Genomic DNA, 27,992 nt, shown 5'->3' with positions numbered 1-27,992 from the left:
AGTTGCAATCAAAATTTAGAACGGCCGTGGAAGCAAATATAACTAAATTAGTTTCACCGATCGTTTACCGTCGAAGGGATTTGAGTGGTTTCGAGTGAGCGAGTGCGTTGGGAAAGGACGCTACCAGCGTCTGATGTTGGACAGGGCGTACCCAACTAAACTAAAGTGTACTGGAGAGAGTTGCATATCTGGGCTACCATCTGCTCAGCTGGTAAGTTCGTTACGAAGAGACGCCCGTCGTGGTAAAGATTCACATAACTAGGCGATCGTGCTGCGTTATTTGCTGGTCTGTTTGATGCGCTGTAAGCCTAACTCGCAGTTTTTGCAGGGGACGTGACGCTTTCATTTCAGTTCCTTTTCTTGTTGACTCGTCATAGTGTTCCTTGCTTTCTGATGCATCGTGTCGTTTCGGGCGTTGCCAACGCTTAAACACTTGGATGATAAATGGATCAAATGAAAGCGGCGTGTACCGGTCTTCGTTAACGGTGTGGCCAATCGAGCCCTTGGAACATGACGCGATATGAATGCACACTTGCCGGTAGTGTGCGTAGATCGGGGCTAAAGCGCATCGTCTAAAACTTTCCAAAACTGCAATCACTAGCTTATCGATGTCGTCAGGTCCCGAAATTGTCCAGCCCTGGGTGTTACTCGTTTGTGTAGCATCGCGTATTTTGTAGCATCGCGTATTTATTGTTTCTGTTTTTTCCTGTTCAGCCGGCCTCAAAATGCCTTCGGTCATGGCGGATCTTATGACACTCATCCAACACGAAATTCCTGATGGACGGCAAAACATCCACGACAGCCACACCAATCTTGAAAAGGTTGCGGAGTACTGCGAGGCCAACTACTTTCAGGTATTTTAGGTTTCAACTACTTTCAGTACCCGCTGCTTGAATCGCCGATCTGGAATGCACATTTAACGGTTGCTCTAAAAGCGGTGTGCGTGGTCAAGTGTATAGACGTATCACGCGTAATCAAGCAACAGATAACGAAGCGCGGGCACAGAGAATGGACGAAAACGGAAATGATTGTTTACTGCTTTGACACCCGTACACATGGTGCCCGATTCGTCAGTGCGTTACTGCGACGTCAGATTTGGGTGTCAACATCCGTATGGTGTGCGAGATCTGCAGGACATAACAAAAAGAAAACAGTTTTGCCGTTTCACGGCTGTGATGCTTTGGTATCTTTCAATCACTGGAAGATCGGAAGTTGCTGCCAATATGCTGGAGCAAGCTTTCGGACTGCATCAAACCAAACCTGTCTGTGGTAGGTGAGAATCAGCCATGCGAGATCTTGCTGGAAGTTGTTAATGGGCACGTCACACAAACCTGTTCTGGAAAGTATGCCTGAATACCACTTTGTATGCTACCAAAGTTGCTGGATGTAAAGGACTTATGTTTTCCCTTCTCTTTCCGCTGAAATCCATACCTCGGCGGCAATACAAGTATGATCGATTCAGAACGACCAGTTTAACAACCCCCGATCTACCAATGTGAAACGGATTCACCATACTAAAAAGTCAGGGCATGCAAACACGTACACAAGAAAGAAGTCAGGACACCACAAACGCCGACTAACAACTGAAGAGACGCACAATGGCTGAAAAGAAAGAAGGCACGAAAACTTATCTGTGCATGCCCATGCAACAGGCGAACCTATCAATCCGGCATGCGTGGCGGTCTACGTGGAAGATAACTGTTAAGGCATTTGATTTCATCTTTATGCAAGTTAATCGACGGTTGGCTCATGCATGCGCTACCACTATTCTCAGTATGCCATGCTTCAATCATCAGGCGCGTTTCTTCATTTCTATGCTGGTACAGCACTGCGCATTCATCGAATTTTGCCGTGCACTTACAATCTCGACAATGTAAAGATAGATTAGAAGGTGAGCCTCCTGTTAGCGATCTCCTATGTTCAAACAATCTCTGGTTGATGCATCGGCCCGTCTGTCCTACGTATAAGCGGCCGCAGCTCAAAGGGACCTTATACACCACACTCGTATGGCAATCAGTGAATTTGTTGGTGTGTTTTATGAGACAAATATCGGTCCGCTTCTTGTCTTTTACTCGCTTGTTCTTCCTCTGTACAGCGGCACAAATCTCACCTAGCTTATTGGCTGCCGTGAAAACAACATTAACGCCATATCTAGTTCCTACTTTCTTTAGCCTGTGAAATTGCGCGGTGAATGTTCGGTATACCTACGACACGTTTCTTCCTATCGCTTTCTGCAACCATGCTCGGACTTAACACAATAGACTTCTATAAACATTCAGCGACCGTGGCCACTGCATCACGAGGATACCCTACATCTAAAAGACGTGTAACCTGTGCGTTAAAGCTATCGCTTATTTTGTGCTCACATGACTTGGTGAGGGCTGACTTAAAGGAGTACTGACATGAATTTTAAAATTTTTCGGGTTGTTACTCTAAATGAAAGCACGGGTATCGAGAACACTAAAAAGAGTGTCGTGGTGCCTGGGGATGCATTGCATATATTTTTAATACCGCTTCTTTCAACCAGCAGTTTCGGTTTCGGTTTCGAGAGGGTGGCTTCATAGTGACGTGTCAAGTCTGCCCGTGACGTCACGGGCAGGCTGCAACTCACGAAATATGCACCTGCTGTCCTTTGCTGTCAGTCGAACGTGGTTCATGATGAGTGAACTGTCGTCCAGTGCCTCCGACAGTAATTTCTGGGATTTAGGCTGCATGCAGAACCCAGATTTCGCAAACCAAGTGAGCTGACTTGAAACGTCATAGGGCTCTCCATGCGGTGAAGCTGCCTTGCAGATGCTGGGAGATGAAAACTTTAAAATCAAACTTAAATATTTATACGTGTTTCCCGGATGCGGTGTGGGGAGAGCGTTAACACTACATGCCAAGGAAACCCAAAACGTCCGTTTTGCTGCACCTTAAAATCGTGTCAGTACTACTCCTTTAAGGCAAGACATGGCGATGCCGTTTTTTACAACCTTCGAGTGCTTCGACGAAAAATTTAACAGCGGTTTAGAAGATCTAGGAGAATACTGCCAGCACACATGGTTCTTCTGGAACGTTAAAGGGACCGACAACTGCCCAGAACATGAAATGAGATGATTGCACTGATGGAAAGATTGTCCGTCGCATTGACTCAAACCAACCCTGTTAATCTCGTGAGAGGCGGATTTATATTTTTATTTCTTCATTGAAAGTCGCGAAAAATGACCTTTGGCACCTCTGGCGGCAAAATCATACACGGTTCGATGAAGCCGGTCACGTGACCATTGATTGGTGTATGCGTTCGATGACTTTTCTGTTAGTACTGAAATATTGTTCATTTATTTATATTAAAAGATATTACTCCATAAAAATGTACATATAGGCCTGCTTAAGTTGTATGCTACAAAGTGGCGCTGCCTTCGCTTGGCGTAATGATCCCATGCCGCGAAAAGCCATCCATGACACAGGCGCAGGCAACCTTGGTCGCAGGCGCGCAACGCTGTACAAATACCGAGAAGGTGTATAAAGCCACATCATCTCATTGTAACAGCTTGCTATTTTCAAAAATGGCTGGAAAGCTCAAAATAAAGGTGGTGAAGCATAGCTACAGTAACTCCTGCGAAAGCAGAACAACGATAGCTTTCACAAGGGCTAGCGGCATCGCTATCAATTCTCAGCGTTGCTAAAGCAAGCCTTCATGCGTGTTTGGAGCCTTTCAGATCGAAAAATACTGCTTATAAAATAACTACTTGCTTTTAGGATAAACCACTGCAGCTACAAACGCTACGAAGGGTAAGCTTCCTGTCGCGCCGTAAAAAGCTGGGTCGAGAAAAATCAGTTGTCGGTCCCTTTAAGGAAATGTCTAGAAATTGTATACCATTATTCTGAGGCACCTCTTTAGTATGGGCATGCGCAGATAAGTTTTCGTGCCTTCTTTCTTTTCAGCCGTTGTGCGTCTCTTCAGCTGTTAGTCGGCGTTTGTGGTGTCCTGACTTCTTTCTTGTGTCCGTGTTTACACGCCCTGTCTTTTTAGAATGAATACTTAGCAACTAGCTCAGCTCTCTGTTATTCTACGATTCAACATAGCAGAGCAAACAACCCTGCTCCAGATTGACCAGTGAAAAATGTCCTAAAGTCTTAAAGGGACACTAAAGTTATATAATGAGTTGGTTTAGAGTGATAAATTGTACCCTGAAAACTCTTAAAGACATTAATTTCACCATCATAGGTTTATTAATACAGGATAAAATCAAGGGCAAACATTCATTTTTAGGTTTCGCGCCAAAATATCCACACATGATGTCACAAATTTCAAAGTGTATCTTAAGTCTATGGCCCTCTCAGAGCACAAAATACTTTTTTACCGATTAAAGGACCCCTGACACCAAAATTGAAACCTCGAGATGTTTTTGTTGTTTGACTTTCCCGTATACGGGGGCACATCTAACTGATTATTAGTGACGAACGTTGCCTTTAAGATATCTTAATTTGGTTTTAAAAGTAAGCGTGAGTGCTCATTTGAGTTGGCTGCACCTCGCGACATCCTGGCATGACGTAGATAGAGGCCCCGTGTGACGTTCGACAAGTAAAGCAAGTATTGTGGACGTCATGGAAGGTTTGCGGGGTGCACGTGCACAATACCCCTCTCGCTTTGTTATCGGGCTGCTCTCGAGGTAGTTTTCGTGAGGGGACACGCGCTTAACAGGTTTAACCCCTACCGAGGCACCCACATACTTTCAATCTCTACCGCGCGCAGGGCCCCGATTTGAAAGCCGACCGCGCTTTCAACGTCACCACAGCTTGAGTGCATGTGGTCTCCGACGCTCCCCCGCATGGGGCGCTAGTTTCTTGTGGTTTTTAGGCGGGCGTTTTGAAGTGACGCTAAAATGGTCACAATTAACTACGCTAGAATTAGTTATACGATACGCTAGAGCATTTACGATTTAACTTAGGGATTACCAGACACAAAGCTACAAATTACAGTAAAAAAGTCACCAACAAAAATTTTGCTGTCAGGGGCCCTTTAAGAACTATGTAGCCCCTCATAGACGCTGTCAAGATCTATGAGGTCACGGTAATTGGTGCGGGCATTTCAAAGTGGCATCACCAGCTGATTGAACGTTGGTGTACTCGCCATGGTGGTCTAGCGGTTATGGTGCTCGACTGCTGACCCGAAGGTTGCGGGATCGAATCCCGGCCGCGGTGGCCGCATTTTCAGTGGAGGTGAAAATGCTTGAGGCCCGTGTACTTAGATTTAGATGCTTGTTAAAGAACCCCAGGTGGTCGAGATTTTCGGAGCCCTCCACTGCGACGCCCCTCATAATCATATCATGGTTTTGGGACGTTAAACGCCAATAATTACATTATGAATGTCGGGGTGAAGGCGCCCACCTGATGCGAATACTGCAGGCTGTCCTGTCTCTTGCTTTTCAGTCTGAGAACAAGCATGCAGCGCTGGAGGAGACCAAGAAGTTTGCGACACAGTCTCTGGCCAGCGTTGCTTACCAGATCAACACGCTCGCGTACAATCTGTTGCACTTATTGGACCTACAGACAGCCCAGCTGTCGGAAATGGAATCACACATCAACCACATAGGTGGGTTTTTTCGAGTGTTGTTTTTACCTTCATTTTGTGGAACTATTGTACATAACTAAATTCCTCATCTGCAATATCTATTATGTGTTATGTTAATTGAATATCATTAATCTATAAAACAGGTTTCTCGCCGATTAATTAACTCTTTAATTGATTCACATTGTTGGGACCCATCGCGGTGGTCAACTGGTTATGGTGCTTGACTGCTGACCCAGAGGTCACGGGATCGAAGCCCAACTGCAGCAGCCGCATTTCACTGGAGGCGAAATGCTAGAAGCCTGTGTGCTTAGGTTTAGGTGCGCGTTAAAGAACCCCAGGTGGTCGAAATTTTCAGAGCCCTCCACTACGACGTCTCTCATAATGATATTGCGGTTTTGGGATCTAAAACCCAATGATTATTACGATTCAATTTGTTGGGTCTTTCAGTAACACCTCCAAAATATTTATTTCGCATCAATTAATTCACCCGGCCTTTGTTCAACAATATGGTGCATTAAAAGCTTTTTTGTACACCTATTCATGGTAAACATATTTGCCCGTCTTCATGTGGAACTGCAGATAAACTGGACAAAGCGAGAAGGCATATGCAAGACACTAGCGCCAGTGTCTTGTGCATGTGTGTGTTCTTTTTTTCTCACTTTGTATATCTCTTGTTTTGAGTAAAGAAGGTTCAATACATTTAACTATCTAGCCCTCTGCCTGTTTTTTTATATTAAACATTCTAGAATTAAATCACAAATATTAAAGCTCATTGGGCATACCAGTTCATGGTCATAATGATAGAAGGAGGGCTGATACATACTTCTTGCCCTGACTGTAACCAGCTTAACTTTAATGCGCTCTTCAACACTCTTGCTCTATCACTGCACCTACTCAGTTTAAACCCTTATTCTAATACAGTAGACTCTCGTTAAACGGAACCTGAAGGGACCAAGAAAATGTGTTCCATTTAACAGGAGTTCTGTTTACTGAGAGATGAACAGGAGTGCAGAACCCAAGTATGAAACCAATTATATTAGATGCAGTTGTTCCGTTTAAGCAGCAGTTCCGTTTAACAGATTTCCGTTTACTGAGAGTCTACTTATTTGGGGTAGATTTTTTACACTTGTTAGTGCGAGCACGAAGTGATGTAAGAATTCTGTTCCAATTTTCTTCCTTGCACTTGGTAAGCAATCTGAAAAATTACACTATATATATCCATAACTGATGGGTCAAGAGTGGTAGGTAATAAAAAAAAATCAGACAAAACGAATGATGACGACGGACTGGGCAAGAATGCACCATGTGTGTAGGTGATACCTGGTCTGCCATCACTGCCTGCAACTTCTGCATGTGTTGCACCGCAAAGGTAATTTATTTATTTGTTTGTTTGAACATACTGTTAACTGACATGTGTGGGTCATTCCAGGGAGGGAATACATAAAATAACAATTGATATATATATATAAAGAACACTCAAGTAACATCAAATGTCAACAACAATAACAAAAAAAATCTTAAATATTGAAATCATTAACAAGTGGCATGACAAGGAAAGTAGAATATCAAGATGCCATCCAATGAATTTCAAGGAACATAGCTGTCGAGCAAATTTTCAAAGGCCTTTACGTCAGTGCACTCTGCAATATGTGCAGGTGGTCCATTCCATTTTTCAATAACATCAGAAAAAAAACGAATACCTAAAGACATTTGTGTGGGTGGCGTAAGGTCTAATGGTTGCACTATGATTTATTCTTTTGCTTAGTCTACAGTGAAACTTCATTTGAACGAACATCAAGGGACCCCAGGAAAAAGTTCGTTAAAGTGAAAGTTCACTGAACTGAACTAGCTATGCTGCAACTAGTTATGAGAAGCTGAAGAAAACAACAGGTGTTGAAATGAAACTTGAACCCTTTTGTTTACAATGCTGCTTATTTGGACGTAAATTTCTGCTTATTTAGCATGTTTCGAAATATATGGTAATGTTTTGCAGCACTTGTGCCACTTAGGACTGCAGTTGTCATGAATTGAGTCACTGTGTCCACGCTGTCATAAACCTTCTCTGGTACAAGGGCAGCTGGGCAGTGCAGAATCTCACTTTTCTCAAGTATATCGGTGCTTGTTTAGCTGAAATTCTTGGTGGGGGTGTCTGAATAGTGAAATTTCATCTCGAATCGAATAGTGCCAAATAGTTGCCAAAAATATCGAATATTGAGTTGAATATCGAATGCCAAAGATTTTATTGAAAATTGAAAGAAAGAACAACGTTAATGTTGTGCTTCATTGGGGTGAAAGCTCCAGACCGAAAAATCTTCGGCCGCCCATTCACAGCAACATTTTAACTGCACGCTGCAACGATGGGAGTTCTAACGAGTGGTGTGGTGCGGTAGAGACACAGCGTGAACAAATTTTTCCATGTGAAGCCAATCGCCGAGGGTTTCGGGGGCCAAAGTCGGGACGTTTTACGGCGCTTGCAGCATACGCGACCGAACTACGCAAGAAGTCCGTGCTTTCGATTCGGAACTGAAGTTGTGAAGGGCTTGAAACTTTTCTCGTGTGTGTTTTTTAAAGACTATAGTCTTTCGTGGGGAACTTAAACGCAGAAATTTTAGTCTGTCTGTCTTTCTGTCTTTCTGTTTGTCTGTCTGTTACCCGATTCAGCCACCCGGCCAAAGTTTAACCACTTGCTGAACGCTCAGCCATCTTGAACTGGTAGCGCCGTTCATACTTGTGAACATTTAACAGAACTGCAAATTGGGCTAGATAGTGAGGATTCATTGTGGGCGAAGCGCAAAAAAACAGACGAAAAAGAGGAGAACGACACAAGACAGGCGCTATACTTCAACTGGTTTTTAATGGCAGAAATCACACGCAGGAAAACTAACAAACAAAGCAACCACGGCAAAACCCAGTCTGATAACAAAAGAACGAGCAACACATTCAACTGTTTTAATATGAGAGGAACGTGCACCACCAGGGTGATGTGTCCCTTTGCAAGCAGCCTTGCTGCACCACGCGCATGCCTACCCCTTTTCCAATAAGTGTATTTCATTATGTGATAGTGCCACATTGTCGTGAACATTGTCGATCAAAAAGCAAATGTTACGCATATCTGAGGCGCAACATCAATACATAAGTATTAGGTGGTGTGTTCCTTTACTAGAAAATACACAGATACGTTATTCTAAAGACCCTAGTGTTTCTTAGGCCGAGCAAAAAATGCTAGTGTTTTTTGGGCTGCACTGCAAATGCGATGCTATGAGCCAGATGCTGCGATTCAACATGGAGGAGGACTCATGTAGTACGGCCGGCAGAAGACTATCGTCTTTCGACGACATTTGCAGCAAAGCACGCAGATACGCAGCCAATTTTTACATGTGCAAAATGACATAATCTCCTTTACAATAAACATGCGCGCTCGCCTTTGAACGAGGATATCGGTGAAAGTTTTAACAAAAGGCCGACTGTAACGATGTTGACGTTACATTTAGCCACCTTACACTAACCAAGTTGCATTTTACGTATTTGTCCTGTCAGATTATTCGAAACATTGATTACTAGCTATTCAAAAGTCAAATCAAATTATTCGATTTGATATTATTCATTTCGAATTCGAAACTCAAATATTCGCACACCTCTAATTCTTGGTGCTTCCTCTACAAGGGCTACTTCTTCCTCCTCTTCTTCTTCCCAAGGCAGGACGTTTGCTACAATCTCTTCTGTAGACAGAGTGGCGGATGCCTCAACGTGTGAGTCGCAGGTGGCATAGTCCTCAAAACGCCAAGCGCTCTCTGTACCCAGTCTTTCAGACAATTTTTTATCAAATGACGTGGGAGCCTTTGGATGGTGCCACAAAAATATGTTTGTAGAACTGAAATGCGCTCTGCACTAATTTCGCTATACTGAAACGCGTTTGAATTGGGTTCAATGGCGCTTCGGCGGGGGATTTAAAAAAAGTTCATACAACTGAATACAGTCGAAACTCGCGATAACGAAATCCCGAGGGAACGAAATTCTCACCGCAACGAAATATTTTCGGAGCACCGGCGAACGCCCATAGGAGTCAATGCATTTCGTAACTCGCGACTACGAAAGATATTCATACCGCAGTCCCTCATTAACGAAATTTTTGAAACACGAGTGCGCAAATAATCTACTCTCGCCACATTAACTACATTCGAAAACTCCTGAAATGCATTCATGCTACAATTAAATTGTGCAAAACTATCGCTACAGCGCACTTGAGAAGCAGCCGCCATCATTGTTTACACAAAAACATAAAGCTGGCGACAATGATGATGATGATGATGATGGCTTGCCGAAACATCTGCTCGTTATCGCGGACTACGTAGCCAAATCCACATTCCTCGTGGAGTTTCGTTCGTTGGCTTGGTTGCCTTCGCTCTGTGCTTGGCTTTGTCGGCTTTGCGCGCACATGGTCGCGTGTGTGGAGCCATTTGTGGAGCGTTTGCTTGGTCGCTTGGTGCAACGTGAACTGTGTGTTGCGATTGCTTCGTCCGATTTCACTGCCTGCGAAGATGCCGCCTCCAACGAAAAAGCGGAAGTTCATCGCGCTGGAAGATAAGACTGCAATCTTCAGTAAGGTGCAAAAGGGCAGGGGAAAAATGGACATCGCCGAAGAATTCGGCGTTGCGTGCAGCTCGCTGTCCACGATTCTGCACTGATCCAGCGGAGCCGGAAGAAGGTTCGCCTGCAGGCGCACTTGATGACGGTACTGGTGACAGCGCAGTGCCGCCGTCACTGACCGGTACATGGGGCGAACTTTGTGCCGGGGCAAACGAGATTCCCGATCGAGAAGCATGAAAATGCTGCATGGTAACGCCCGCCAAAGCAAACTTACTGACTTCTGGAAATAAAATGTGTTTTTTGTAGATTCCGTGTTTTTTCTGTCGAATTCTCGCGCCAACGAAATTCCCGCAAGAGCGAAATTTTGCGCTTTCCCCGCTGATTTCGTTATTGCGGGTTTCAACTGTAGTTCGTTTAACTGACGTTTGTTCAAGTGGTACTTTACTGTACCAGGTTTTCGTATGTATATACTTTTGTCAATATTTGTGGGGCCCTTGAGAATCTGAAATAATAATTTTACGCTGTTCCTCTTTCTCCTAATTTCAAGCAATTCCAGTTTACACCAACTTAGCATCTCGCTAACTGAGTCTGATTTTTTTGTACTGACAACATGTGAATCTGGCTGCAAGTCTTTGGATTCTTTCTAGTTCAACGACTAGGCCTTTTTGATGGAGACTCCGAACTATGGCAGCATGTTCTGGAGCAGGGCGAATAAAGTGGCATGATTTTGATTTTGTGGAAGGAACAGATGATAGGCATGCACCACTAGTGCAAATATGCCTGCCAATTTCTCGCACGCAACTTTTAGAGAGCACTTTCGTGATTACTTTGAAGAAAAACAACCTAAACCAGTTAAGCAAGCAGCAGATTTCAGTTGTATTCTAGCCTTATTTGGGCAACTTGGCTCAACCATTGTGGCTACTTTCGTCCAATTGGATGCAACATTATAATTTGAAAACTAGCATTGATGAATCATGGTTGTATGTTTCTGGACTTACTGTTCTTTCCGTCTTGGCCACAAGTCATTGGCTTTAAGCAATTTGTGCTAATTCTGTTAGCCTCTTATGCAGTTGTTCATGACTTGCACATGAGCAGTAACAGTTAGGTAGAGAGGTGGGCAAGTTTGAAATTATGCATACTTTGAAATTCGGCGACTGTGTCCTTCTCGTCTTGTGTCTCCGTCGTGTTCGCGCTGATTTTCCAAGTATGAGAAATAGGCACATTATGTACAAATGTTAATGCTTATGCATTGTATTCAAGGAACTGTAGTATTTTTTCTAATCATATATCTTGGATTAAAGAGGAACAGAAATTCTGGCTAGTTGGACTTGCAAAGCAGTTGAATAACAATGCATCAGAAAAAAAAAGATTAATGTTTCTTGATTCGGTGGTTGACTTCTGTCTCATGCGCCGTTAATCACCTGTAATCCATTAAAATTTAGTACAGATGCAGCAGACAAAAGTAAATGCAGTTATTGAACAGTGTTATCGGGTAAACACAGTCACGATGCCAACTGATCTCAGCTGTTAAAATTTCAGAACGGCTCAATCCGAGAACTATATTTTATTGAATGTCTGGTACGATGCGACAAGCTCGATTTTGTTTCTAATAGTCCTCTGCTCTGACCACTGAAATATCTCGGAGGGAATAAGAATTTAAATTTATACTAATGGTTACATTATTGCAAGCCTCTTGAATGCTGAACTCTGCCAACTTTAACCATCTTGCACGGGTCTAGGTCAGACAGTAATGATTCACAAGGAGAAAGTGGCCCGGCGTGAGATCGGCGTGCTGACAGCCAACAAGAGCACACTTCGCCAGCACAAGATCTTGGCCCCTGCCAGCCAAGAGCGCCCCGTCAAGTACATTCGTCGCCCCATCGACTACACGGTGCTGGATGAAGTGGGACACGGGCTGCGCACGTCTTCAGCAGGCAACGGCGGTGCCAACAAAGCTCGCCGCATCCCATCTTCTCAGGTCAGTGCTCTTAATGTAGGGTATTTTGGTCTAAGACAGCAGAGTTGCTTATTTCATCACCTATGGCTATATACCAGTAACTTAACGGTGGCTATGGTGAGAAGCATAACACTGCAAAGCTGGCCACACATCAATGTAGTCGAAGTGTGATAACACTTGTAGACTTACATGAAAATTAAGTGCAGTCAGAGCTATCTAAAGCCATCCACTACATCTCTGATAGCCTCCAGTGTTGGTTTGAAACACCCATCATCTGATCAAATCACAGCACCTCATACATTCATCAGGGGTGCAACAACTGTGTCAATTGCGCCAATTTGATACAATTCCTTATTTTTGCGCCAAGCTGAGCCAAAACTGTGAAATTTGTTGAAATTGCGTCATGCTGTGCCAAAATGCCCAACCAGACTCAAAATATTCTCAGTTGCGCTAATTTTAGCAAGAAGTGCAGGCCGCCTTGGCCACCTGCAGTTTGGGCATCATCATCCAGTCTAATCCAGAAGCGCAGACCCTAACCCCACCGTGAAAGGAAAGAAAAAAAGGACCACGGTTGTAAAACTTCCTGGCCTTGTTCTAGTGTGCGCAGAATGCTTTTTAAGCCACTCTTGCCGCAGCACACCTGTCTCTTGTGGAAAAGCATACCAAGATTTAGAAGGGTCTATTAGTACTAGCTGTCATGGGACACATGACATTTTGTTCCTTAATTACTCATGCATGCACGCCCCCTTGGGATTACAAGTATGATCGCTGACATCTAGAAAAGTTACTGGCAGTCATTCAGAGCTGTGTATGTGTTTCTGCGGCCCTGTGAAACAATAAACAAAAATGTATGCCAGTTTTCATTTTTCTTTGCAGCAACTGTCAAATGATTTGACAGGCGCTGCAAACGGTAATGTCTACTTCATCATTGTTTGCACTGCGGGGTCGTTGCATAGGTCAGCAAAATATCGAAATTCACTCCGACTGACTCAGGAAATATATTTTGCTCTGAGAGCTCACTGGTACTCAGACTCACCGAAATTTTCCTCAACCACACTCACTCAGACTCGGACCTCACTAAACCTTTTCTCAACCGGACTCACTCGGACTCAAACTCGCCAACATATTGCTCAGCCGACTCACTCAGACTCACGGCTTGACCTGAGCCTGAGTGAGTCGACTCGTGAGTCCGCTGGCGTGAAATTAGCTTTTTTGATCACGGTGTAAATGCTCTTTAACGCCACTATCTCACATAATCAATGCTCTGCGATACACCTTTTGATCTTACACCTTCAGATAGGATTTATGAGTGGTTGTAGTCCAGTAAGGACGTTTTTGTGAAATGTGCGACTCACACGAGATATTTCTATCGAGAACTTCCTGTGCAAAAGTTTGCGGGGGGAGGTCATGGAACCCCCCGGCACCCCCCCAACTCACACCTCTTATCAGTAAACATTGTGGTGGCGCAGAATGCTAGTGCATTGAGGCACGTGTGAATAGATTTGAGTATAAAAGTAAACCAATATAAGGCTGATAGTAATGCCGATAGGTGAGTAGATAAGACCATTCATCGGCATTGAAGGGTGGAGCTCACTCAGACTCACTCAGTAAATATATTTTGCGCTTAGGGCTCACTCGGACTCAGACTCACCAATATTTTCCTCAACCGGACTCACTTGGACTCAGACTCGCTAAAATTTCCCTCAACCGAACTCACTTAGACTCACACTCACCAAGATATTAATCACCTGGACTCACTCAGACTTACGGCTCGATCTGAGTCTGAGTGAGTCTACTCATGAATGAGTTTGTCGACCTCTGGGTTAAACACACTGCTTTTAAAGAAATAGCCGTGCTCGTGCGCACTGTGTACAGGTTGGCCGATGAATTGTTTGAAAATATTTTTGGTTTCATTTCTAAAAGTAAGCCTTCTTTCTTATATAAATTGCTCCAAATTTGGGATTTCATGCTGCAAAAGCAATATTTTGCTGCTCCAAAAATTGCTCCAAATCCTTATTCGCTGTTGCACCCCTGATTCGTGCAAATGCTAACAATATCGGCCTTCGTTGGCAGTCGCCCAGCCTTTTCCTACCTGTGCCTTTTACACATTCTCTCCTTCACTGTTCCTAAATTTTGAAGCTTGGTTGATGTTTGTGTTGGGAATTGACACACAACCCTTAGTATAACAGCACCACGCCGTACCAGCTTTGTGCTATGGTATCCATGTAGATGGCAGAGTCGGTGACATGTCAGCTTCTGTCTCTTACATTCAGCTGACCACATTGTGAAATATGTGCAGTGTAGGCTTTCTGTGAGGCATGTCCAGTGCTTTGCTATAAAATCGTATCAGACTCCCTTCTCTCGACGAACAACAGTGCTAGCAGCACAACTAATGGCTTGGTCTCGTTTCACTGTTGGAAGTACAATTTTGTAATGCTTAAACCTTGGCAAAGTTGTCTTCAGAGTGATATGGCTTTCTTTGCACAAGAAGTTCTAAACAGTGAAATGCTTCATTGCATAGCCAGTTCTTTATATCAAAGTTCGTGATACTGAAGTTTATATGTTCATTCTACTGCCAGCTACCACTCTTGTTGTGGCTACTTGTTACCTGCACACTCTATTTTCTTTTGTCAAAAGCAGGCAGCAATTAACTAAGCATATTGGACATCAGTGCTGCACATGTTTGTGACATTCTTCAATGGTGTACATGTTGTTGTGGCAGGCACTGATGAATGCCGGACCGGCACCAACAACCAAGCCGCCGACACCACCACAAGCAAACCGAGGGGTCACCATGGGGTCCCTGACACGTGGCTCTCGAGAGTACCGCACTCCCGCACCCCCGATCGCCCCACCTCAGGTGCCTAGCAACTACGCTGCCAACTATCCCCTCGGCCACCCTCGCAGAGGTTGGTATACTTACTACACCGGAGCATCCGATTCTCATATCCACCCTGGAATGTCTCATCTACTGTGCAACATCTGCTGACCTACAGAGGCAGAGAGCAGAGGTGGAGCCATGCATTTGTTGCTGAGCAATGTCTAATAACTTTTCTGTTCAGCTGTAAGGTTGCTCATTCTTCAAAGGTATACTGCGCTAAAAGGAACAAGGACACAGAAAAGGGGGGGACAACACATGCGCAGACTCACAACTGAAATTTTATTATTTTACAAAAGAAAATGGCCCGTTTATGTGCGCGTGTAATGAGTAAAATTGACAAAACACGTAGCAATAGTCCATTTGTTTGTCACGTTGACCACAGGAATAAGTACGTTCCCTGTGCTTGTGAAGTAGTATATGAATTCCCTTTCACCTGTGGTCATGTCTATATCAGGCAAACGGGCCGGTGCACTAATATCCGGTTAAGAGAACATTCAAAGAATTATTCTTCTGATGTTTACTCCCACGTAGCTAAGCACTGCAGGGAATGTGAACAGGAGACGAAGAGGGCGTGCCACCCCCTTCTGGATAGGACCAAAGTCCTGTACCGTCACAAGGACCGCAATACACGTGAGCTCTACGAAGCTTATGCGATTGGAAAAACAAGGGCGTGTGTAAGCGATCCGTCAGTGCAGCTTGCTGACTGTGAAGTGCAGTATCTAGATTCTAGGTTTTGACATGATGATTGACGCGTTCACGTGACCAGTTTTTGCCGAATGAGCTCATCCTTCTTTTTTAATCTTCAGTGTATATATGTCACCCTTCACTCAATAAAATTTCAGTTGTGAGTCTGCGCATGTGTTGTCCCCCCCTTTTCTGTGTCCTTGTTCCTTTTAGAGCAGTATACCTTTGAAGAATGAACTTCAACCAACTAGCCCAACTTGCTGCTCTGTTGTAAGGTTGCTGCAGTTTTTCAGCTTTGAACTGCTTTTAGTATAAAGTATGGTTCTGAACGTATTCATTGTATGAACTACAGTCAAAACCACATATATCGAAGCAACATAGTACAAATTATTGCTTATATCGAACAGCTGTAAAACCCCCTGAATATATTTTCGATATACAAAATATTTTGTATATTGAATTACCTATATAGCCACCTCTTTTGGGATCCCCTTTCGATTTTATATATCCGGGTTCAACTGTATCTGCATAATAAAGGTAGCCCACCAACCAACTTAGGAGGAGCAGTGAAGAAAACTACGAAATCTGCTTATACTCATGAAGTATGCTTTGACGCTGTACACTTGGTTTAAGAGTATACTTCGACGCTGCATTTGGCTGCATTTGGTGTAAAAGGGCCGATTTGTAGCAGATAAATGAAAGCTGCGATAGTACTCCTTTGAATTTTAATGCTCAAACCAGTCTGAAGACATGATACTACTGACGCATACTCTAGCAGCTTCCCTGCTTGTGTGTTGTGCCCATTCAGGGCAAATATCCAATCTCTTCATCACAGCATGGTGAACATGGCACTTGAAATGCTCTGTAATGTTTGCTTGGTCAAGTAGGATTGTATTATGAAAACACTAACCCTTTTGCTGCCGTAAAAGAAGAAGAAAATTGTACCAAATTTACCAAAAAATAGATTTTTTGCTCAATCTTTAGAGCTTTTTCTCTGAATCAAACGGTACCATTCTTTCAGTTCAATGATGTTCCTTTATTTCACTAATTGCGTAAAAAAAAAGATAACTGGAAGATGGTTTCAGCGCATGGCAGTACAATGAAAGATGGCTATAAAATGAAAGCCGAGACACAAATGGCACAACATGAAAATGTGTGGCCATCTAGTGTCAAGAAGCACAACTATGACGAATGTAATCACCACTGGCTCCATGTGGGACCAACGTTTGTCGATGAAGACTGTAGTCGTCATCGGTCATTTTGGTTCAAGATCTCATGACGACTGTACTCGTCAACGGCACTAAAAGGGTTAAGATGGAATCGGACTTTAAGAGTAGACATGCAGTGCACTCGCTGAACACATTTTTCATCCCACATAATCACTGGCTCTTTCAGGGAGTGGCTACTCCACACTGCCAGCACACGGCCACCATGGGTCAAGCCACCAGAGTGCATTGCCACCATCCCAGATGACACCTCCTCCTGCTTTGGCCAGTCAACCTCAAGTGGGCATGGTGCATCCCATGAGTCAGCATACCATGGGTAAGATTGCCCCATAGCACTAGGTAGCAGACTCAGTGCAGAAATCTCTTTGCATCAGCTGTGTATTTGCATGGTCTCTCATGGTAAAGTAACACTGGTATCGACTGCTCAAATTTGCTATAAGACAACCTAGTAGGAGATTAGTGTGTGAGAACTTTGGAAGGATATCGATTTACTGTGTGTCAGCTTCGTGGAAGTAGTAGTACTGAAGTTAACTAGTATGTCTGAGCACACTTTCTGTCAGCCTTATTTCCATATCTTACATTTGCAGGCTGCATCTACAGGACTTGCGCTGTGAATGTAGTGTAGATGAATGCTTGTCACATTGAGTTGGCTGGTCTCAACATTATGGGAATCGGAAATTCATATACACTCCACCGCCAATATTTCAGACACCTGATTTTTTGGACATGCTTGAAAATTCGGATACTTTCGTTGCATTGTCACAAGCCCCATCGACATCACTGTATAAGAATGTCTGAAATTTTGGACGTGGACATTCTTTGACGTCCGATTTATCTGACTTCCTCCCAAATTTCTGGTCCGAAATGGCATTAATTAAAGCCCTCACCCCTCTGCCGTATGTATCGTCTCGTGGGATTGAAATCGGCGCCTTCATCAGTCAATCTGTTTACGGTCATAGCGGTGTCTGAAAGTCAGCTTTGCCGCAACGCTTAAGTATTATGAGGGGAAGCAGATCGAAAATCCGAAGGATCCACTATCATGGCGCAGTGCAACGATGTCTTTACGGATAAGTACTGGGAATGCATGGAGGTATGATAGTGGCAGGTGGCAGACGCATCAGTATGACTTAATCGCTGACAACCCTTTATGATAAGCATCTTCAGCTAACTGCTCGGTAGTGCATGAGGCCTAGCGCAGTTGTAAGCATACTGCACGCTTTTGATAGGCGACAACCCAAATGCATCGCACCGCCGTTCATCCTGCCTCGTTGTGCGAGACAGCTAAGTCAGCTGCACAGACATGTTGCTTTGAGGAACAAAAGCAGCTCTCCATCACCGTGCTCTTGTGCGGTCAGGAACAAAGTGGGTATCACAAACACTTTCATGACAAATGTGCACGTACACTGCAGCAAGTGTCCTGGTAGTGACAGTGTCAGTGTAGTTGGCGACGTGCTGCACACAACGAGGAACAATTGGCTGCACATGGCAGCAGATACTGCGTGTCAGTGGAGATTTTCGTACAGTAGCATATTGTTTACGTGTGCACACGCATCTTCCGCCATAGCCTATGTGTTCTACATCATCGTTTCCAAACACTCCATGCGAGAGAGCTGTAATTTTTTCCGTGTTTTGCTGGTATCGGCGGTGCTCATCATGAGATGCAAACTTGCCAAATGTACATCTTGGCATGCACACCAAAATGCCTGAAAAGTGTACTGAGAGGCATTGAAGCTATTTTAGATATGGCTGTGGCGATTTGACCACTTGAGTGCAATAAAAAAGCATGATTTCATTTTTTTTTTTTTCGTACGATTTCGTGGTCCTTAGCGAGTTTGAAAAATTGGATGTTCGCTGTAAAACCTCAATATAGCTCTCGTCTCATTTCTTCTTTTCAGGCCATCACCACCACTCCATGCCACACCATACTGTAAACCACCCGGGTCACATGGGGCAGCAGCAACAGCAGCAGGGAGTCATTCAGAACCCACCGATGCAAGCTGGCATTTCCCAGAATTCAATGGTGGTCATACCTCCAGGGAGTGTCGTTCACCCAATGTCCCAGAATCCCGCTGCTCCGGGCGCAATGTCGATGGGTGCCATGGGCCACCAAATGGCCAAGGTGCCCACATCCATGGTTCCAACTTCGATGGTGCAGAGTCAGCACTATGGCACCATGGTCTCTGCTCACCAGCCACCGCCACCAAGTGATCCTATGACCTCGAGCCTCACGGATCGGCTCCCCGAGCCGCCACCGCCTCACATAATGAGTGGAGGCATTGTGCCCACGTCAGAGTACGAACGTCATGGGAACGGTAAGTATGAAAAAACAGCATTTCATCCGTGTACAGTAAACTCTCGTTAAACGAAACCTGAAGGGACCAGGAAAATATTTAACGGGAGTTCCATTTACTGAGGGGTGAACAGGTGTGCAGAACTCAAGTACAAGGCCAATCACATTAGATGCAAGTTGTTCCGTTTAAGTGGCACTTTTGTTTAAGAGATTTCCATTTATTGGGAGTGTGCTGTACTTTGGAAATGCTTTCGGCTTTCTTAATATGTGAACGATGCAACAACTGGGATGTCCCATGCTTAGGCATATTGGAAGAAATGAAAAAGAAAAGAAAATTGAACACAACAAGCAAAAGCTACAGTAAGTTTTTAGAATGTACAGACGGGTCCACTGTTAAAGGGAACACTTGAATGCAGGGCATGTTTGATTTCTCTCTCTTGCAAAAGCATAGTGGCTTAGATTTGCATAAAACTACTGGTGGTTGACAGTCCTGCCTCTTTTTGACAGCCTCGTGCAATGCATGAAACACGTTTCCTTGTCCACTTGCTGTTAGAGGGCCAGCAAAATGAAAGGTGTTCATTGGAGTGTTCCCTTTAACAGTGGACCGTACTGTAGGTCACAATTGTATAGTACTGAACAGCCTTTGTACCAGTACATCAGGAAGAGCAGCTTTTTGGCAGCATGGTCATTTGTGGGTTCATAGTCCAACCTGCATAGCTTTGCCATCTGGTAGTTGAACCATTTCTGATCAGCTGTAGCTGAACTAAATTGCTCAGTTCTCTCATGAAGGAAAAAAAAGGCTTTTGTTTTTCAGTTCTATGTACATATGTGCATTGAATAACAGCTTGTGTAAAGACAATATCCATTTGAACCTCAGGCGTTTTACTTGCAGCCTGACACGTACTAAAATAAAATTTCTTTTGTTGGTTGCTTTTAATTTTGCATTGTAATTTGGACATATTTTTAACGTTTCATTCAATAGTACTGGTTTTTAGAACGCCGTGAGTGACTGTGTGGCAGTTGATATCTAGGGAAATGGAATTTTGCTTGCATTTCCTTTGTTCTTTTTTTTTTTTTCTTTATTGCCTGCTTCCAGACATAAACCACATCACAAACACATAGAATAAATAACATCAAATGTTGTCCGTCCTACTGGACAGACATCAATTTTAAAATTCCTTGAGCACTGTCAAGGGTTCCACTCTCGATAACCACTCAGGTACAATCTCCTGCGTTTTCTGCAATTCAACAAATTTCGACATACACTCTCGAAAGTACATTCTTGCGGGCCTTGCATCTGGATCGCGGTGAAATCCTGCCATACGAGCCCGCCATAGACAGTGGAGGCCTGTTAACATTATTAAGTCTAACGGCAATCCATTCTCATTATCTATTGGGAGAAACCTGATACCGTATTGATCTAACGGGAATTCCTTCTTGATTGTCCTCTGTAGTACATCCCAAAAGTACACGCCCTCCCAGCAATGTAAGAAAACATGGTCAATAGTTTCGGGCTTATTACAGATAAGGCAGTCTGAGCCCCAAGGTAAGAAAAAAACACGCTCCTCAAGAAATACCTTGACATGCAATGTGCCTGTGTGAAGCTTAAAGAAGAAGGACTTCGTGGAAGGCGCCACTTGCATTCTTTTAACCCTTTTTAGCACGTCCTGCCCTTGGCCTCTACTGTGCATGGCTCTGTACAGAGGGACGGGCAAAATTGCATCACACACATCTTTGTACAGCTTTTTACGTGACACTGAGAACAGATACTCATTAGAAAATCTAACAGACAAAAAGCGAATACTTAGAATCACCTCCTTGAGATACCCGCAGACTGCACCATTCATGTGATCTGTACCAACTACATATCCAGGTAGAGCCCTGATGAGCCTCAATTGGCACACCGTGCGCAGGAAAGGGTCACTCACATTACGGAAAAAGAAGAACCTGTTTATGATTTGCCGAATGAAAAGATGTGGCAGTCCCAGACCTCCTTTCTTTACTCGTCTAAACAGATTGGTTCGACTGCATCGTTCCCAACTAGAGGCCCACACGAAAATTGCGAAGACACGATGAAATTTCTGTATATTTGCCCGTGAACAATGCAATACCTGCATCACGTACCACAGTTTCGACGCGAAGAATAAATTGCAAACCGTAGCTCTTGAGAACATTGATAGGTGATTACCCTTCGACCTATTCGCTTTCAACTGAATTACTCTTGCCTGTTCTTGCCAATAGTTATCATTGTCTTTGTAGTATTCGAGCGGTACACCTAGATATTTGGCAGGTGTCGTCCCCCACTTAACATTGGCGAAAAATTCTGGCCAGAATTGTTTTTGTTATGATCTCTTCTTCTCGGCCTGTTTGCCATGGTACAGCTGTCTTTGTTTCTGTGAATTGAGCTTGTCACGCCATTGAGTGAACTATGTAAAAAGTTTATGGCTGTATGTTCTGAATTTTTTTTTTCTTAGCTTTCTTTACATTGTAAAGCTTTAGTAGTAGTTTTCTTATTTTTTGTTGTTGGATATTAGTCCCAGTGTGTAAGAGTAGTAGGCCTTTAAAGTGAACCAAATAAAGGCTGTAGCCATTGAATGCAGAAAGGACTGTGTGGAAAGACCACGATGCTGCTCTCTTTTTTATAATTTGGTATTATGTTTACCATAATTTTGTGGTGTGCATGGTAAATTCAACTCACACTCACATTAGTTGTGTTAGATGCCCCTTGGACGCCTTAATGGCATGGAGAAAATGTGCAGCATTACACAAGAGCTGATGCTGACACACTTTGGCTGTGGTGGCCGGAAGGGATGCTGATTATGCGGTTCTGCTGCCAGCCCTTAATCCATAAGAAGCCGCTAAATTTCATCATACTAATTTGTAAATAATATTGTTTGCTTGTGCACTAGAAGGCTGCCTGTAAATATTGCTGCATTTCGTTAGCCAGTACTGAACATTCTTCATGCTTGCGAGAAAAAAAGTGCTACCTTGCCTACTAAGCTTAAGATACTGAATGCAAGTGTACTAAAAGGAAGTTTGCTTTTGCAGTGTGCAGTTACTAACTTCTAAAATCCTTCCTTAAAGATGATGCATGCGTACTGCTAAACCTAGTTGTAGTAGATGTGTTGGAAAAAGCGCGCAGCTTGCCTATGAATGCAGCGCTTGAGGCATGTGACTACAATCAGCCCTTTTTGATAGTAAAACTATGTAGAAGCATTGGCCATAGTGACATTCCTGTCAGATTTGCAGTTTTGCAGTCTTCCCCACTCGTTGACCCGCATGATCTGAGGAAGGCAGTGGAGCAGTTGTGTGTGCATGCTGCCTGGACAACCTCAAGCAAGCCTGGAATGTTCCTTGTATGTGTGTGTGTGTGTGCGCAGTGTCACCTCCGCTCCCCCCTCCACCACCTCCCGAGCCCCTGTACCCCGGTAATTACGTTCAGCTTTCCCCACCAGCCTACGGGCACCAGCGGCCGGACGCCCAGCGGGACAGTGTGCCCAAGACCTACCTGGAGAAAGGTGTGTAACCCCACAGATGTGGCTCCTCTCATTTCTTAATATATATATTTTTTTGCTTTATTAACATTACTGAGTGCTTCTTGGGCACTAAGGAATACACCAAGGTACACGAATGCAGATGGGAGAGTGCTACCACCAGAAACCTAAGTCAAGGACTTTCGGTCGCCTCCAGATTTTTTGCTCTAGTACCTGTACAGAGTGCCCCATAATTACTGTCACATTGTTTGACTTGACTTCCTTTTGGTTCTGAAATTCCTCCATCTCTCTATTTCTCTCTCTCCTCATTTCTTGTATATGGACTAGGATTCTCATATTTCGGCCGGTACCTCTCGTGGCCATCAGTACCACCGTGGTAGCTTAATGGCCAAGGTGGTGTTGTATTGCTGTGAAGCAAAAGTCCAAGGCGTCAATTCCTGGCCATGGCGGTGACATTTCCATGTGGCAAAAAAGCAAAAGCAGCCTTGCACTTAGATTTTGGGTGAATGCTAAAGAAAAGTGGTCAGTTTTAAAGTGGAGTTACCCATTATGTTGTGGCTCATGATAGTGTCATGGTTGTGGCACTTATAAAACCTCAGAATAAAAATTTTCTTTTTATGTCCATCAGGGGCGCTGGCTAGCACTACAAGTGTAATCTTCTATGTTCTGACGAGAGAAATACTGCCACTCAAAGCTCAGTGGCAGAGCGTTGCACACGTGACACAGTTTTTATGTCTGGCTTCAACTTGCAGCAAGATGACTTGATCTGCACTTTCATTTCTCTTTTTGTATTATTTCCAAATTAGGATTAGAAGAGACTTAATTTTTCCTATGCTCTTTCTGACTTCATCGTTTGTTGGCTTCATATGATTGTAATTAGAAAAAGATCAGGTAGCCCTCTCTTCTCTTTCTCCCTCCATCCTCGTGCGTGTTTATAGACATTTTAGAAAGCATGGTATACCGGTCCACAAGCCTTGTTCTCAACAAAGCTGGGCGTGCCATGCACGAGACGACTGCAAGTTAAGAACCTCTCGCAACATGGCACCTTGTTCTTCCTGAACAACTAAAGGACCAACCCTGCTGTGACAGCCCCATCCCACTTGACTCTTGTCACCTTTAGATGGCTGTAGCAAAGGGACCATTGATTGAAAGTGTATGAAAACGGTCATTTTGAAGGTCACTGCGTCTGCACAGACAGGTAGAAGAGGTGGATTGAAGATGTCTTACAAGTTACAAAAAACACAAACTCTGAGACTGCTCAGCAAAAAAAAAGGAAGAAATAAAAAGGAAAGAAGGATTGAGACATTTCCAAAGGCTTCTCACTTGGGCTACAAAGTGAGAGCACACGACAACAGCATTTTCTGGCAAGACTATTTTTTGATGGTACAGGCTGACTAGAACTGTCGTACCTCTCGCATGCCTGCCCCCAATGCCAGCCACAGGTTTCCAACAAACCCAAGGCTTTCTGGAACACTTCGTATCAAATCTGTCATAGGTCAGGCTGAGGCAGCTCACATGGACCAGACTTCCACTGTTTCTTCGCAATTTGGGGGCCAATGAAATCTATTTTGCCGGGGGATGCTACAGCCTGGTTTGCTTCCCTTGTCACACAGTCCCACTTGGGCGAGCAGTCCTGGACCTATCATCAGGACGGGGCCCCTACAGACAAATCCAAGCAAAGTCGTCAGTGGTGTCGTGCTCGTACCCCTCTTCATCCGAGCTGAAGAGTGGCTGGCAAACTCCCCCAAATTGAAGTCAGTGAACTTTGCGTCTGGACCAGTCTAGAGTTGAAGTCAGATATTGCAGTAATAGGGAGGCTCCGATTCCAATGGAGAGAATGGAGGAGTTTCTTTTTCCGGCCAAGGCAAAAAGCATATTTTAAGCGTCTAAATTCCTTCATCCAAACCAATGCGACTGTATCCTTGTCAAATGTTTAAGGAAGTGCTCTTGGCCCATTTGCTGTTTACGAAAGGACATGCCTGTACAGATCAAACACTGTGAGAAACAAGAACGGCAGCACAAAGGGTGTCATAGTTTTTATCCCTCTCTCTGTTTCATCTTTGTGGGGACAGGCATGCCCTTCATTTAGCGCTTACTATTGCAGCGAAAATTCAGCATACTTGAAGCGATCAGATTCCTTTGTCCAAGTCAGTGCAACTGCATTTTTGTAAAATACAGTCTGATCATATAAAAATATTGTGTAAAAACTGGTGTGACAGTATTTATGGCATGCCCTGTATATTTGTTGTGTTGTATTGCTTTAAAAGTGTGCTGCTGCAGCGCAGCCTTCATGGTAGCTGTCACTTAGAACAGCCCACCACAATTGTGCTTGAATGGAACAGCAGTGCTGCATTGATGCTTCATTCAGTCATAGTTGTGATTTGCTGGCTTTGGTGACCACATTACGACTCCATGGTACCAGCTCTTACAGCCGCAGCCATACAGACTTCTGGACGACATCCAACATTGGGCCATTGCTATTTATTTATTTATTTATTTATTTATTTATTTATTTATTTATTTATTTATATCGTACCTGCATCACCTTTGCAGGCGTTACAGCTGGGGGGTGGGGGTAAATCTCTACACACATTTCTATTCAGTATCAACTCACAAAGTAACACTATGCATACAATATTTATAGTGTTGAAGCAAGGCTGTAAACCAGTAGACAGACCCTTAAAATTACAAAGTTGAGTTAGTTAGTAGGGATTTATAGGGGAAGAAACCAGGGCATACAAACACAGTTCTCTCATTCTCTCTCTTGTGGTCTGTGTTTTTGCATGCCCTAGTTTGTTCCTTGGTTAAAAAGGTGCTCTTTACTTTCAAAGGGCACAAGCATTTACTTTATACACTTTGTTCTTTTAGATGTATCATTTGTAAAATCGGCATACGCTGAGGGTGTCTGTAGCTGCATTATTTGCAACATTAAAGGGCCCCTGCCATCAAAATCAAAACCTCAAGATGCTTGTGTGGTTTGATTGTCCTGTGTACATGCGCACTTCTGGCTGATTATTGGTGGTGAACGTTACCTTTAAGGTATTTTAATTTGGTTTTAAAGTAAGCGTGAACGCTCATCTGAGTTGGCAGCACCTCGCAGCATCGCCACTAACATGATGTTGATGAAGGCCCAGTCTGACATTCCACAAGAAAAGTGCACATTTTCTATGTCACAGAAGATTCGCGGGGCGCACACAATACGAGGACTGGCACCCGACGAGGTTTATGGTTCCTTGCCCCTCGCTCTGTTATCGAGCTGCTCTCGAGTTGGTTTTGGCTGCTTACACCAGGAATGCTTTTCTTTTTCCTGAGGGGACACGCTCTTAACAGGCCTAACTGATATGGAAGCACCCACATTTTTTCATTCTTTACCACGCATGGTGCCCCTATTTGAAAAGTGGTCTGTCAACGTCACCAAAGCCTGAGCGCTCGTGGTCTTAGGTGCTCCCCTGCTGTGGGGCGCTAGTTTCTTACAATTTTAGGTGGGTGTTTCAAAGTGATGCTAAAATTGGTCACAATTGGTAATGCTAGCATTGATACGTTAGAGCATTTACAATTAAATTTCGGCATTACCAGACACAAGGCTACAAATTACAGTAAAAACGTCGCAAACGAAAATTGTGCTGTCAGGGGTCCTTTAAGCGCACACTTCATATTCGAAAGATTGAGCAATGAAACACATGGTAATTGAAGTCTCCGATGTAAGGGCTTGTGGCAGGCACGTAGCCAGAATTTTTTTTCGGGGGGGGCCCAAGGCCTAATTGTTCGAAAGAAAGTATTTCCATGGCAAAAATAAAACAAAAGTTGCCCGGGAATATAGAAGGCCGGACGAATTTCGGGGGGGGGGGGGGCCCCTTGCCTACGTGCCTGGCTTGTGGGGTATGTGATATACTTAGTGCTTAAAGGCTCGGACAATCAAGCGTATTCAGGAAGCTTTGTGAGCAATTAAATTAAATTAGCAAAGCAGTTAAGTGCTGCAGATGACTGCACAATCTGTGGTGTTGCAGTTAAGTGCTGCAGATGACTGCACAATCTGTGGTGTTAGTGCTAGTGTGTGCATTCGGGGTCTGTGCTGAACACTCGAATTCTTGTATCTTTGCCTCGTTACAGTGGTTGCTATATACGACTACGAAGCTGACAAGGACGACGAGCTTTCCTTTTCCGAGAACTCTGTAATCTACGTTATCAAGAAGAATGACGACGGCTGGTACGAAGGCGTCATGAATGGTGTGACAGGCCTGTTTCCAGGAAACTATGTGGAACCTTGCATGTGAACAAGTGCAGCGGGGCATTGTGTCACACGAATTTGCCTACTTCGTGTGCTGGCTCGGAAAGCTGCTTGCAACAGCTTGTTTTTGCACCTCAGGGTGAAATTGATTTTCGCTGTGCCGTATTTAGTCTCGAGAAATGCTTCCATTTTTTTGTTAACTGGCCTACTGTAACATTTTGTACTTGGTCGCTTCATTGGTACGAAGAAAAGACACAAGAGGAAGTTAGAAGTGGAATAGCACAAGCCTTTCTTGCCTGAATAGGAATGACTGATAATTTATGGTGAACAAACATGTGTAATGAATTTTATGTATATACTAAGTTATCAGTGACAAGTTACCTACTGCAATGAATTACTCTTATTTTTCCTTTGTTGTTTGGAGAGCACTATCCCCATAAAGCGTTTTGTCGATTAACCTGGATGCATGGTGGTAATTGACATCATTTTTGTTAGCTCCCCCTGTGGTTAGTGCTAATGAAATCACAAATGAGCAGTTCATAGAAATGAACACTAATGAACTGTTCGGAGTGCCAAGTTGTGACTATCTCTTTGTTTTTACAAAGTAGCCAAATGGAACGTATTTGTTTACTGTATCGCACATTTTGTGCAGTTTTTGGTGCATTGCTTTTGCAGAGAATGCAATATGTACTGCAAGGTTACGTGGGCTTTGGCCGTTTTTACTAAGTGTGAACTGCAGTTGCAAGCCTGCATTTACTAACTAGGCTGTAACTCACTGCACAGGTCTTAAATAGCGTTATCAGCATTCCATTTTTGTCTTCTGCCCGTTTTGAAAAAAGAAATTAGTATAGCTTTTTATGAGTACGCTTTGCCCATTGCCACTTTGTTTTTAAGCAAGAAATCAAATTTGTAATCCACCTATACCTTCTGCGAGTGTTGGGAACAAATGAATTGTGTGAGTAAAGAAGGGAGGATGGGGTTGCAAGAGTCTGGCTTGTACAGCCAGCTATTTATTGCACTTGCTTAACCCGATGCAAATGTAGTGTTCTATTTCTCTGTTATTACAATAAACTCGTTTTTTTGTAAAA

The 27,992-nt window shown here is 43.8% G+C and overlaps 1 protein-coding gene across 5 annotated transcripts; it reads left to right on the top strand.

The window, feature by feature from the left end:
- Positions 1-18: 18 nt before the first annotated feature.
- Positions 19-27,992, top strand: LOC119393562 (abl interactor 2). 5 transcript variants are annotated; one of them, XM_037660660.1, is made up of 10 exons: positions 281-302; positions 715-854; positions 5,416-5,578; positions 11,884-12,122; positions 14,824-15,010; positions 17,062-17,208; positions 18,788-19,204; positions 22,638-22,700; positions 24,290-24,430; positions 26,787-27,992. In XM_037660660.1, exons 1-9 carry the CDS (start codon positions 296-298, stop codon positions 24,427-24,429), a joined length of 1,503 nt encoding a protein of 500 aa, XP_037516588.1. In that variant the 5' UTR covers positions 281-295; the 3' UTR covers position 24,430; positions 26,787-27,992. The 5 variants fall into 5 exon arrangements, with proteins under 5 accessions (XP_037516583.1, XP_037516588.1, XP_037516585.1 ...); XM_037660657.1 differs by having other exon boundaries at positions 22,563-22,700; XM_037660655.2 differs by lacking the exons at positions 281-302; positions 24,290-24,430 and adding an exon at positions 19-211 and having other exon boundaries at positions 22,563-22,700.

The sequence above is a fragment of the Rhipicephalus sanguineus genome, chromosome 5, assembly GCF_013339695.2.
Source record: "Rhipicephalus sanguineus isolate Rsan-2018 chromosome 5, BIME_Rsan_1.4, whole genome shotgun sequence".
NCBI classification, from domain to species: Eukaryota; Metazoa; Arthropoda; class Arachnida; order Ixodida; family Ixodidae; genus Rhipicephalus; species Rhipicephalus sanguineus.
The sequence above is the reverse complement of the archived record's forward strand: the minus strand, read 5'-3'. Positions and strand labels throughout refer to the sequence as shown.

Coding starts and splice junctions, on each gene's coding strand:
- LOC119393562 (XM_037660654.1), top strand. Junction 855..5,415: donor GCGAGGCCAACTACTTTCAG/GTATTTTAGGTT, acceptor CTTGCTTTTCAG/TCTGAGAACAAGCATGCAGC. Junction 15,011..17,061: donor CCTCGGCCACCCTCGCAGAG/GTTGGTATACTT, acceptor TGGCTCTTTCAG/GGAGTGGCTACTCCACACTG.